Below are 13,903 nucleotides of genomic sequence, written 5' to 3' on the forward strand. Positions count from 1 at the left end.
TGCAGTTCCTTCTCTGGCAGCAGAGATGATAAAGAACCAAATTCTGAAGCCGAGAGGAGTCCTCCAGAGAGGTGGGGAGGTCGGCATGCCCTCTCCTGTGAGCAGGTGGGTGGGGGGAGGGCGGCGTGTCCAGCGCACCCCTTTCTAGCCCTTACCCTCCACAGCGCCTGTAAGAGCTGTAGGGGAGCCTCTCTTCTTCGTCCCTGCTGTGGCTGTGGGTGCACCCTGCCTCATGGCTGCATCACTACGACCTCTGTCTCCCTGGCCATGTTGCCTTCTCCCCTCTGTCTCTGTCAGATCTCTCTCTGCCTCCTTCTTATAAAGATACACGTGGTTGCATTTAGGATCCATGGATAAAGCAGGAAAACCCCCCATGTCAGGTGCTTAACGTAACCACCTCTGCAACAACCACTTTTTGCCATATAAAGTGACATTCTCAGGTTCCAGGGATTAGAACATGGAACCTTTGGGGAGTCATCCTCTCACCCAGCAGATCCCTCAAGACCTTTTCTCCATTTCCCACTAACCCACTACTTTATTTATTTATTTTTAAAGATTTTATTTATTTTTTGAGAGAGAGAGACAGCAAGAGAGGGAACACAAGCAGGGGGAGTGGGAGAGGAAGAACAGGCTTCCCGCTGAGCAGGGAGCCTGATGTGGGACTCGATCCCAGGACCCTGGGATCATGACCTGAGCCGAAGGCAGACGCTTAACGACTGAGCCACCCAGGCGCCCCTAACTCACTACTTTAGAAGGCATCCTCTGAAAACACAATAATCATACATTTACTGAATTAAAAAAAAAAAAGACAAAAAAGAACCTGGATAAGGATAAAGCAAGGGAGAAAAGACTGATAAATCCGAGGTTCTGTAAATTATCTCTTAACCCAGTTCTGCTCATGTTCAGACCTCACATAAAAGCACAGAGTTAATTTAGAAATAATCTGGAATTTGAGGAATAGTCAACAGCCATCTGAGGAAGTGCATATATGTGCTGTTTTTGCTGAAGGAATAACTGGTTGTTCCCGCAGGGTTCAAGGTAAGACTTCTGCCTCATAGGGAAGGTGGACCGTTGCAGCCTGCAACTGAATCCTCCTTGGTGCTTTGACCTGCCTAGTTCATTGTGGGCGACTTCTCTCCACTTCTCTGATCTTACTGTATCATCTGTTTCTGTGTTCCTGACCCAGACCTGGTAACTTGCCTTAAAACTCAATTGCTGCCTTTGGTTCCTGACTGGCAAGAGTCTTCCCTAAAATAGCAACTACTAGACTGGCTGCTCCTTGTAACAGATGGTCCTCAAGGCTCCCCAAATTCCCTTGAACTTTACCAAGAGGCTTTCATCCAAACCAGGCAACAGACTAAAGAAAGCCAGAGTGCCAGGATAAGATTTATCCTTTTCATGGTTTATATACAACTATGCCTTTAAAATAGGATGCAAAATGTAGCAATGCTTTGGAAAGTGCCCCTTTATGGATAAATATGTAGGCACATTTCCCTTAGCTTAGATTCTTAATGCAAGCATGAATAATAATCCACTGCCGTCCTTCAAATAAATGGCTCTTCAGTGTAAGAATTCAATAAATAAGCAAGATGCACCTCACAACCCTAGAACTAATGATGAAAAGTCAAAATAGAGATTGTTAAGATTCTCCTAGGGACCCACTTCTCAGGACTTCAGAAGTTTGCAACTAACTATAAGGTTAGCAGCAGTGTAAATTCTTTCTTTTATGAGAATCTGTCAGAACTCCCTCTTTTCAGATATGCTTCAATTTAAGGAATGGTGCAAACTCACTGTTCAAGTTCAAGGGATGAAGACTGCATTCATAAAATATTTCATAAGTCAAGGAGTCTTGTTGTGGCAGATAGGAAGCTGCCTCCCTGAGAGCCACTGTACCCTTCCATGTCCACAGAGGCTGATCCTTAGAAATACTGACTTTCTCAACCCCCCTTCCAGCTAAGGGAGGCCATACAATATAGTTGTGGTAAGTAAGCTGTCTCCCGGCTGGCTACAGGAAACGACAGAACTACAGGAGGCAAGTTCTATGGTTTTCCCGTCTTTCCTGTGAGGGTGGGAGATGGGACGTGTGGAGCCAGCGCAACCACTTTGCCAGCATGCCGATGGGAGTGGCGCAGATCTCGGGGCCCCTGCACGCCCACGGGAACTGGGCAGATCTCGGAGCCCCTGAACCATCCTGGGCCTGACCAGGTCCGGACTTCTTTTCTTTCTTTCTCTCTCTCTTTTTTTTTTAAAGTTTAGGGAGGGGCAGAGGGAGAAGGAAAGAGAGAACCTTTTTTTTTTTCTTTTAAGATTTTTTTTATTTGAGAGAGAGAAAGAGTGGGGGGAGGAGCAAAGGGAGAGAGAGACTCCTCAAGCAGACTCCCCACTGAGCACGAAGCCCGACAAGGGCTCTCACAACCCTGAGATCATGACCTGAGCCAAAATCAAGAGTGGGCCACTTAACCAGTTGAGCCACCCTGGTGCCCCTGGACTTCTCATTTTGTGAAACAATGTAACACTTGTGGTTTGAATTATTGTAGTGAGGTATTCTGTTCGGGACAAAGGTACTCTGATATTGTAACATCTGGGCTTTGGATAAATGCTCAAGCTGATCCCGAACATGGCCGATGGACAGGCTGACCAGGTACGTGAGCTTCCTGAAGTAAATCCAAATGTTTACAAGGACATGTGTGCCCTTCTCCAATGACAGGATGACTTACAGTTTTATCAGATTCTAAAAATGGTTACAACTTATAAATTGTTACAAATGACAGGAACCCGGGGCGCCTGGGTGGCTTAGATGGTTAAGCGTCTGCCTTTGGCTCAGGTCATGATCCCAGGGTCCTGGGATCGAGTCCCACATCGGGCTCCCTGCTCGGCAGGAAGCCTGCTTCTCGCTCTCCCACTCCCCCTGCTTGTGTTCCTGCTCTCACTATCTCTCTCTCTGTCAAATAAATAAATAAAATCTTTAAAAAAAAAACAAAAAAACAAATGACAGGAACCCTTAGAGGACCATCTCAAACCCAGCGCCCAGCATTCCACACTCTCCCAGTCTGTCACCACCCCATCCCTCCATCCTTAACTCCTGACACTCATTACGTCCCTCCATGGCTTCCCGGCCAGGCACCTTCCGTCCAGCCAGTGCTTCAGGCTTATGGTGGCTTGTGGGGGACCTTCCCTCTTGGACTGCCTTCATCTGTCCTGCATCTGTCTTTCAAATTCCTCATCTTCCATAAAACCTTCCACCGATGCTTCCTGTCCTCCCCAGTCTCGCCCATATTCTGGACTGTCATCATAAATATTATCTGCACTATCCCTTTACATAAAGCACTTAGTTTCACTTGGCATTAACAAATTAACTTAATCAGAAACAATAATGACAAGAGTACCAGCAACGGCAGCAAAAGCAAGTATCTACTTCATGACTGGAGTAGACACTATTCACCCAATTGGCCAGCTGGGAACAAAGGAATCTAGAAACACAACTAGAGATGCCCAAGTGCAAGTGAACAATACCAGAGACCGATCAAGTAACTTACGTGTCCTGTGATAGGACACTTGGTCATAGTCATATACAGCGGATGAGCTCTGATGAGATCGGGATGAGTTTAATATAGGAAGGAGAACAGAGAAAATGCCTGGAAGACATGGCCAAATCACCTATTTCTACAAGAAACCATGATAAGCAGTAAGGTGTATGTTACTTGTTATGATATACACACGAGTTTTTAAATTACTGTTAAGCTACTTTCCAACTGTCAGAGAGATTATGCATAGACTATACAGAGATTAAAAATTGGGCCTCAATACAACTTAAAATACTATAATAAATCTCACAAACATTATATTGAACAAAAGAAGCAGTTGTAAAAGAATACATACTACATGATTATAGTAATACTATAAATGCAAGAAGTATAAAAGCATGCAAAACTATCTATGATGTTAGAAATTAGGGGACCGTTGGGGGAATTAGTGATGAGAAAGCATGGGAGGGGGCTTCTGGGATGCTGGTTGAATTCTGTGTTTTGATCTGGGTACTGGTTATAGGAGCCTGTTCAGTTTAAAAATTCATTAAACAATATAACATTATATGTGTATTTTAAATAAATGTTTAAAAATCAGTTGTTCCAGAATTTTTAAAAGATGAGCTTCAAACAATGAGATACCACTCCACACCTATGAGAATGGCCAAACCCCAGAATACTGCCGACACAGAATGCTGGCAAGGTTGTGGAGCCACCGGAACTCTCGTTCATTCCTGGTGGGGATGCAGAATGGGGCAGCCAGGTTGGAAGACAGCTGGGCAGTCTCTTACAAAACAAAATACACTTGTAGCATGTATTTCAGTAATCACACTCTTTAGTATTTACCCAAAGAAGTTGAAAATTATGACTACAGAGAAACCTGCACGTGAATGTTTACAGCAGCTTTGTTCATAATTGCCAACTCTTGGAAGCAAGCAAAATGTCCTCCAGTGGGTGAATGGATAAACAAAGTGTGGTCCATCCAGACAATGGAATACCATTCAGCACTAAAAAGAAATGAGCTGTCAAGCCATGAAAAGGCAGAACCTTAAAAGCCTGTAAGTGAAAGAAGGCTCCATACTGTATGGTTCCAACTGTATGACATTCTGGAAAAGGCACGACTGCGGAGACAGTAAAAACTTCTCTGCCAGGGGTTATGGGGGAGGGAGGGATGAACAGACAGACCACAGAGGGTTCTTAGGGCAGTGAAGCTCTTCTGTAGGATACTGTAATGGCGGATGGTGCCATCACATATTTGTCCAGGCCCATGGCATGCACAACACCAAGAGTGCACCTTTTTTAAAAAAAGATTTGTTTATTCCAGAGAGAGTGAGAGTGCAGGGTGGGAGAGGCCAAGGGAGAGGGAAAGAGAAACTTAAGCAGACTCCACACTGAGCATGGAGCCTGACACGGGGATTAATTCCATGACCGTGAAATCAAGACTTGAACCAAAACCAAGAGTCAGACTCTTAACTGACAGCGACATCCAAGCATCCCACCAAGAGTGCACCTTAATGTAAACTATGAATTTTGAGTGATAATGATGGGTCAGTGAAGGTTCATCCATTGTAAAAAATGTGCCACTCTGGTGCGGATTGATAACGGGGGAGGCTGTGCGTGCCTGGGGGCAGGGGGTGTCTGGGAAACTCTGTGCCTGCCTCTCAGTTTTGCTGTGAATCCAAAACTGCCCTAAAAAAAAATAGTCTACTTAAAAAAAAAATCCATGGAAATTTTATTACAGAACTTCCTTTGTTAACTAGCAGTCACACCTCTGAAGTGGAGGGATTCTCTCAAATGTAATTTTAATATAGCTTTTTTCCACACAAACCCATTTCATCTTATTTTGACTCTGGTGTCTATTCAGAACACTTGATTAAGTATCTGACTTGCTCGTACTTACTCTCTCCTATAGGAGAATCCAATTTATGAGCCGTGATGGCCAATTTGCTAGATTTCACTCCCTCTCAGTAAAGCCTATCGGGTCCAATTGAAAATTAAAAAAAGGTAAGCTGAGAGTTAGCAAAGCAGTTACAGACATTGGACCTAAACCAGTGATGAAATTTCAACTCCATAAAAATAATCTCTATGCTCTGCTCCCACCCAAAAGATTCACGAGTCTTATATTCTGATAACCTCTGCGTGGCCTTAGCCCAAAGTCTGCTATCACTGTGATTTTCAAATGTCCAAGGCTTTTTGGTTACACACCACCTCTAAGTGTTCTAGTGTTTTCCATCAGAAATTGTTGTCCATCTTCCCTACTGTGAAAATCCATAAGGTCAACTGTCAGGGCTGTTTTAATGCAAATGGGATTCTGCTGGATTTTTCAGCTCCTACGACATTAATGGTGGCACTGGAGAATGTCAGAGTCCTTTCCATCAGAATACAAGAACTGTAGCTGCCCAAAAGGCCATAGGCTGTGTCTGACCTGGCATAGGCACATATTTAATATCTGAAAATAAAAAAGGTAACTTTGAGTCTATTACACCAAAGAGAAATTTAGAAAAGAGCATAGACTAGCAAGGGGGAAATGAATGACAAAATTGAAAAGGACACATTCTCATTTGGCTAGTCCCTTTGGAAATAAGATTGCCTTAAACACTTTTAATTTGATCTTTAAAACATAAATTGTGCATAACTGGTGGTAATTAGACAGCACTACAGAACAAGGTACTTGTCGTTCAGAATGATTACCATGAGCCCCTTAAAGATCTTGGGTACCAACAGGGCCTCCATGTGATTCTTCCTACCAAGCTGGAAAGGGGACTCACGTGAATGATGTGGATGGAATTGGAGGGTATTATGCTAAGTGAAATATGTCAGTCAGAGAAAGACAAATACCACATGATCTCACTCATATGTGGAATTTAAGAAACAAAACAGAGGATCATAGGGGAAGAGAGAAAAAAATAAAACAAGACAAAACCAGAGAGGGAGACAAACCCTAAGAGACTCTAATCACAGAAACAAACTAAGGGTTGCTGGAGGGAGGGAGACAGGGGATGGGGTAACTGGGTGATGGGCATTAAGGAGGGCACATGATGGAATGAGCACTGGGTGTTACATAAGACTGAAGAATCACTGAACTCTACCTCTGAATCCAATAATACATTATATGTTAATTAACTGAATTTAGATTTTAAGAAAAATACTTACTACAATTTCTAAGTAAGTCTATCAAAATGGAGGCAAGACTGGGTGCGAAGGCACGCAGGCCAGCAAAGAAACTTGCAGGGTGTTGTCGTCACTAGGACTCTCCTCTCCTTAAGGCTGCTCTTCGTCTCTCACCCAGTGGAAGCCACTGTGGCCCTTAGTGGTGCTCACGGTCTTTAGGTCAGTGACTCAGTGACAGGCAGCACTCAACAGGGCTTACCCAAGCCCTGCCTAAGACTCCTCTTCTGTTTTTGCTTCCTGATCACACGTCTGCGAAATTCTCCTCATGCTTGTTCCTTCCGTCTTTTTCAACCAACGCTAAGCTCTCAGGAAGAGCATTTGTGTCTCCTTTTCTCACATTGCACCCAACACGAGCTCAATGCTCTCAGCCCCCAAGAGGGGAGCATTTATGTTTGACCAATGAGTACGTCCTATTGGTTGAGGTGAGGATGCTCTGCAGGTTCATAAATTTGAGAAAGCTCTGGAGCCAGGGGCAGGTTGAGCGATTTGACATTCTCTTCTGCCTGACCGAATTTTGATTGCCAAACAAAAGCCAGTGCTGCACCCCAGGACGGCGGATGCAGAAAGCCCGCGGTGGGAGGGACGGCAGTCCCTTTGCTACTGAACAGGCATGGCTGATCGTCCTAACCTAGGACACAGACTCCCTGAGCAGCACAACTTGCAAAACAAAATACTAGCCACGGAAGCCCAACAGAGCCCAAGGGTTAGGCAAGGCTCAGCCACATTTTTATTTTGACAGAAGAATAAAAGAAATTCTGCTCTTCAAAGCCTCTCCTGGAATTCAGGGAGGCACCCCAGCCCCACCATCAGCAGATGCCTCCTGCCCATTGTTGTTGCCCCTGACAACTGGCCGCCAGCATTCGAAGAGGTAATGGTTACAATGACGATATTCTCTATTGCAGGAGGCACACTGCGCATGAGAGCTGAATGTAAATGACTCGCAGGGTTAGCGGCTGCATTTGAGAGACTGGGACACGCTTCCCTACGCAGTGGAGAAGACCGAGGGACAGCTCTCTGTGGGTGTTGCATGGGCACAAGGAGGGAAGGCTTCCGGACTGGTTCAACATTTATTCCGCGAGAACATTTACCACCCAGCCTTGCTGCTGGACCACTGGGGAGAAAGGAGCTGCGGGGGGGGGGGGTGCCCTTTTATTTCACACTGAAGTGACGACTGCAGGCACCCTAGGACTTGGAGTGACATGGACACTCATGTGTGCCTTGGGAGGGCAGCAGCAACTGCGAAGTACTTAAAACACTGTTCTTTCTAAGCCCCCTCTCCAGTGCTGGACAACCACAGAATCAACTGTTCAATAATCACTTTCTCGTATAAAGCACAGTTCTGTTCAAAGAAAAGCAATGGTAGGGACACGTACTCCGTGAATCCTGAGGAAGACCTGATTTCCTCCATGTTAATTAAAAGTACGTGGTTGCTGACATCGCCAGCTAAGGTGAATCATCGTCAGCGAATCACAAAATAGAACAAGTATTTGTCTTTACTAACCCTCCCCCTACTCAGATTTCAATGGCTGAATCCATTTTTTCCGTGATCAGTCAGATGCACCGTACTGAATCCTGAGTCCAGGTGCCCCAGGCAACTCAGGTATGCTCATAAAGCATACTCGGGGAGAGAGAGCAACAGTCTCTTTTTCATAATTGCTACTGAAACCTCTTCAACATTAGGCAAGTTTTTATGGTACTTTAGTATATAAGTATGGCCAGATTACCCCATGTTTTTTTATAATGTTTCCACTATCATGTAAACTAACAGCTCAAGTGAGATGAAATTGATTTACTATGAAGTTTCACTTTTTAATATGTACAATTCAGTAGTTCTTGATGTATTAACAGAGTTGTGAATCCATCACCACTATCAAATTCCAAATATCTTCATCACTCCCAAAAGAAATCTTATTTTGATGCATCCATGTAGGCTTATCAGTTGTATCAAATGTACCACTCCGTGGGGATGTTGATAACCAGGGAGGTTATACGTTGTGTGGGGACAGACGGTATATGGGAAATCTCTGTGACTTCCTCTCAATTTTTCTGTGAATCTAAAGCTTCTCTAAAAATACATCATTTTTTAAAAAAGGAAATAAATCTCATACCTATTAGCAGTCACTTGTCACTGTCCCCACATCTAGCCCCGAGCAACCACTGATGTACCTCTATCTCTGTGGATTTGCCCATTCTGGGATAATACACTATGTGGCCTTTTGGGTCTAACTTCCTTCACTTAGCATAATGTCTTCTATCTTTTTGGCTCTTATCAATAATGGTCCTATGGACATCCATATGGAAGCTTCTGTATGAACATATGTTTTCAATTTTGGGGGGTATATACCTGGGAGTGGAATGACTCGGTCATATGCTAACTCTGTGTTTACTTTTTGAGGAACTACTGAACAGTTTTCCACAGAGTCTACACAATTTTACATTCCTACTAGTAATGTTTGAAGTTCCCCATTTTTCCACATCCTTACCAATACCTGTTATTTTCCTTTTTTTTTTTTCCTTTTCATAGCCATCCTAGTGGGTATGAAGTGGTATACTGTGAGTATGATTGGCATTTCCTTAATGACTAATGATGTTGAACATCTTTTTTTAATGCTTATTGGCCATTTATATTTCTTTGGATAAATGTTTTTTAAATCCTTTGGTTGTTTTTAATTACATTATTTCTCTGTTTTGAGTTATAATAATTCTTTATACAATCTGGACACTTGACCTCTACAGAACGTATATCTTGCAAATATTTTCTCACATTCTATGGGTTGTCTTTTCACTTTCTTGATAGTGTCTGCTGATGCACAAACATTTTTAAGTTCGATGAAGTCCAATTTATCTATTTTTTCTTTGGTTGCTTATGCTTCTGGTGTCATATCTAAGAAACTGTTGCCTAATTCAAGGTCATAAATATATGCTCCTAAGTTTTCTTCAAGAATTTTGTAGTTTTAGCTCTTTTATTAGGTTGTTGATCAACACTGAGGTGATTTTTGTATACAGTGTGAGGTAGGGCTCCAACTTTGCTCTTTTGCATGTGGATATTCAGTTGGGCAAGCACTATTTGTTGAAAAGACTATGCTTTCCCCATCGAAAGATCGTGGCACCTTTGTCAAAATCAATTGGCCATAGATGTATGAGTTTATTTCTGAACCCTCAGTTCTATTCCATTAATCTATAGGTCTATACTTATGCTAATACCATCATTACTGTAGCTTTAGAGTAAGTTTTAAAATCAGGAAGTATAAGCACTTTAACCATTCTTTCTCAAGGTCGTTTTGGTTGTTCTGAGTCCCTTGTATTTTCATATGAATTTTAGAATCAGCTTGCCTATTTCTCCAATAAAGGAAATTGGGATTTTTATAAAGATTGGATTGAGTCTATAAATGTATTTGGGAAGTATTGCTATATTACCAATATTAGATCTTCCAATCCATAAACACAGAGTATCTTTTCATTTACTTAGGTCTTCTTTAATTTCTTTCAATTATGTTTTATGATTTTTCAGTGCACAAGTTTGTATATCTTCTGTTAAATTATTCCTAAGTACTTTATTATTTTCAAAACTATTGCAGGTAGAATCACTTTCTTTTTTTTTTTTTTTTAAAGATTTTATTTATTTATTTGAGAGAGAGAGAATGAGAGAGAGCAAGTACATGAGAGGGGGGAGGGTCAGAGGGAGAAGCAGACTCCCTGCCGAGCAGGGAGCCCAATGCGGGACTCGATCCAGGGACTCCAGGATCATGACCTGAGCCGAAGGCAGTCGCTTAACCAACTGAGCCACCCAGGCGCCCCAAGAATCACTTTCTTAATTTAATTTTTAGATTGTTCATTGCTAATGTATGGGAATACAAATGATTTCTGTATATTGATCTTGTATTATCCAGCCTTGCTGCATTTGCGTGTGTGTGTGTGTGTGTGTGTGTGTGTGTATTCCTTAAGATTTTCTATATACAAGTTCATGTCATCTGAGAATAGAAATCATTTACTTTTTTCCTATCTGTATTTTCTTCCCTTGCATATCCTTGGCTAGAATCTCTAATAGAATGTTAAATAGATATGGGGAGACTGAGCATCCTTGTCTGTTCCTGATCTTAGGGAAATGCTTTCAACCTTTCATCATTAAGTACGATATTAGTTGTGGGTTTTTCATACATGCTCTTTATCAGGTTGAGGAAATTTCTACTAGCTTGTTGAATATTTTGTTATGAAAAGATTTTGGACTTTGCAAATGTCAGGTCTGTGGGTTCCTTCCCTCCCTTTATTCTATTAATATGTATGTATTACATTGATTTTCATATATTAAATCAAATTTATTTTCCTGGGATAAATCACATTTGGTTAAGGTGTATAAGCCTTTTTATACGTTGCTGGATTCAGTTTGCTTGCATTTTGTTGAGATTTTTACATCTATATTCATAAGGGATTTTTTTAATAAAGATATTATTTATTTATTTGACAGAGAGAGACACAGCGAGAGAGGGAACACAAGCAGGGGGAGTGAGTGAGAGAGGGAAAAGCAGACTCCCCGCTGAGCAGGGAGCCCGATGTGGTGCTCGATCCCAGGACCCTGGGATCATGACCTGAGCCGAAGGCAGACGCTTAACGACTGAGCCACCCAGGCGCCCCCATAAGGGATACTGATTATAGTTTTCATTTCTTGTGATACCTTTATCTAGTTTTGGTTTAAGGGTACAGATTACTCTTTTTGTCACTGAAGTTTTGGAATCATTTAAAAGTACATCATCATTTACTGGCACTTTTTGTAAAAATGTAAAATTAATTAATTAATTAATTAATTAATACATTTCAATGTATCTACTTCTTTTGCCATCTTAAGGTCTAATACCTGTGCAGTCTATTTACTGAGGGTCAGAACTGTGGTTTTTTTTTTTTCCAAACAATTAGGAGACAAACATGACAATGAGAATGTGGCCACAGTGGTCTCCTGTAACTGCCATGTGGTTGTCTTCCAGGAAAAGTCTTCCTTCTCTCCTTAAGCTCATACTCCACCACAACCTGCCTCACATCTCACCTTCTTCCTGAACTTCCTCACGAAGGACCTCTCTCTCCTCCAAGCTCCCATAGCACTTATTTTTGAAACATTCAAGGTGCAGGTGTATACACATTTTTGCTGTAGGATTTTGCTAAAGATTTTGTGTATTTTTTCTTCCCTGTGAGATTTCTGACTCTTTCTTATACTTTTATTTCATCAAGTACCTCTGTTCTTATTAAAACAACATACATTGAGTGTGAACTAATTTTTAAAATGCATCTTTGATACAGTAGCTACAGATTCCATGAGATCCATAGACGTATCATATTTATAACGCCACTGTCTTAAAGCTCATCAAGCATGAAGAAGTAATTATGAATTTTAATATATGCCAAGTGTTTCTACCTAGTCAACAATAATATAAATGAATTCAAAGCATACAAAATGGATTTTTTTCATTGAAACATTAATCATTTAACAATATGGCACAATGAGAATTAGAACCTGGGAAAAATAAATTATGTAACAGGTAGTAACTTAGAAAAAAACTGCAAAGCACAGCTAGACACTTTCTCCCACACAGTGACTTGCTTTTCCAAGAATAAATGTAAGTACCTGGAGTCAGCAGTATGACCGAGGTGACAATCAAGGAGCAGATGACCAGGATCACAAGGAGTGCAATCGCTATTCCCTTCCAGTTTCTTTGGGGAGGGTTGCTCCCCACCAGCTCCTAAAAACAACAACAGGAAAGAGAAACCTAGTGAGTGAAGTAAGGAAATAAAATAAAAACCAAATAAATACATTCATCTGAATCAAAAATCAAGACACGGAAGAGTGAATGAGGCATGTTCTCATCCTTGAACTACGAGTAGCTCTTTTTTCCGCCCTTCGGCCTCCTGCTCTCGTCCCTGCAAAACCTGATCTCAAGAACAAATGTGATAGTATATTATGTTTACAGCTTTGCTGAGAACTGATTGTCTCTTCACTCGGGACACTGGGTTCCACAGCACAGGGCAACTGTGGCGTTTCCCTTTGTGACAGCCAACCTCCTAACCCCACTGAGTCAAATCCAAGTATGATTAATACTGCCGGCTCCCAGTCCTCTCTCATCTTCCTTCTCATTCACATCCACACCATTAACTTCTATTTCAGGGTACCAGATTCAAACATTTATTTAGCACATCCTGCATGCCGAGTATAATTAACCTGGACCCACTGCTCATGATCTTGAGCCCTTTCTCCCTTCTGTAGAACTTCATACAAGACTTCAAGATTGCCCAGGTCTCTTCATTGGGTGATTCACTTATACCTAGTCTAGATTTTCGTCCCTCCCAGGAGCTGTGTTTGCACGGTCGCAGGGGTTAGGGATGGGAGGAAGAATCTGGAGACATTGCTAAAGTGTGCTAAAGGTTGGATAAATCTAGGAAATTAATCAGGCATATTGGCTGCTGAAACCAACTTTCAATTCCTTTCAAATCAGGGTGCTCATATAATTTACATTCCAAGCTGGGATCCTTAGAGAGACAAACTGGTTAATATTTATAATTAATAATTAATAAACATAATAGTTTATATTGATAAAAATTATCATCAGTAATACAAGAGCAACTGGCACTCCCCAAGGCAAATAAAGACATATGGTCACACTGCAAACGGTCTACTGCTCCTTCTGCCCATAAACAGAACACAAAACATTCTCTCTTATAGTGCCCATAATTACAACTCATATTAACTCCAACTCAAGATGAAGTAGAATAGAGGTGGCCTCAAAAAGTAGATAATGCAATACCCAAATACAGCTTCATCCCAAACTCAAAGTTCATTAGAATGTAGCAAATTTCTGCAAATCGAAATAAAGGTGACATTAAATAGAGGATGGCAAATGATTAATAATTGACATGCAAATATTCAATATTGGCTATCTAGATTATCAAATTAAGAGAAATTCTGAGAGCCACTATGCTCTTAGCAAGAAAGGATTTTATTGTTGTTTAAAAATTTCTACCAATCTTATTTGCTATCCAGAATTTATCTATTAAGAAGTGGCTTTTTAGCACTTAAAAATGACAAAAAGTTCTACTGAGTTGATCTCATTTCTGAATGGGTAGATTTTCCTATGCAAGAAAATCACAGGCCAATAACAAGAAGAAGTAATCAGATTTTGCTGATTCAGCAGCTTTTCACTTTGCCCAAGTTTATGAAGAAAATT

The 13,903-nt window shown here is 41.5% G+C and overlaps 1 protein-coding gene across 1 annotated transcript in view; it reads right to left on the reverse strand.

The window, feature by feature from the left end:
• Positions 1–13,903, reverse strand: part of DPP6 (dipeptidyl peptidase like 6) — a 545,484-nt gene that overhangs the window by 272,587 nt on the left and 258,994 nt on the right. Inside the window, exon 2 of the mRNA XM_081800883.1 lies at positions 12,310–12,424. Coding sequence (XP_081657009.1) covers positions 12,310–12,424 — 115 coding nt within the window. The remainder of the gene's footprint in view (positions 1–12,309; positions 12,425–13,903) is intronic.

This window comes from Leptonychotes weddellii, chromosome 12, assembly GCF_054177405.1.
Source record: "Leptonychotes weddellii isolate Sample4059 chromosome 12, ASM5417740v2, whole genome shotgun sequence".
NCBI classification, from domain to species: Eukaryota; Metazoa; Chordata; class Mammalia; order Carnivora; family Phocidae; genus Leptonychotes; species Leptonychotes weddellii.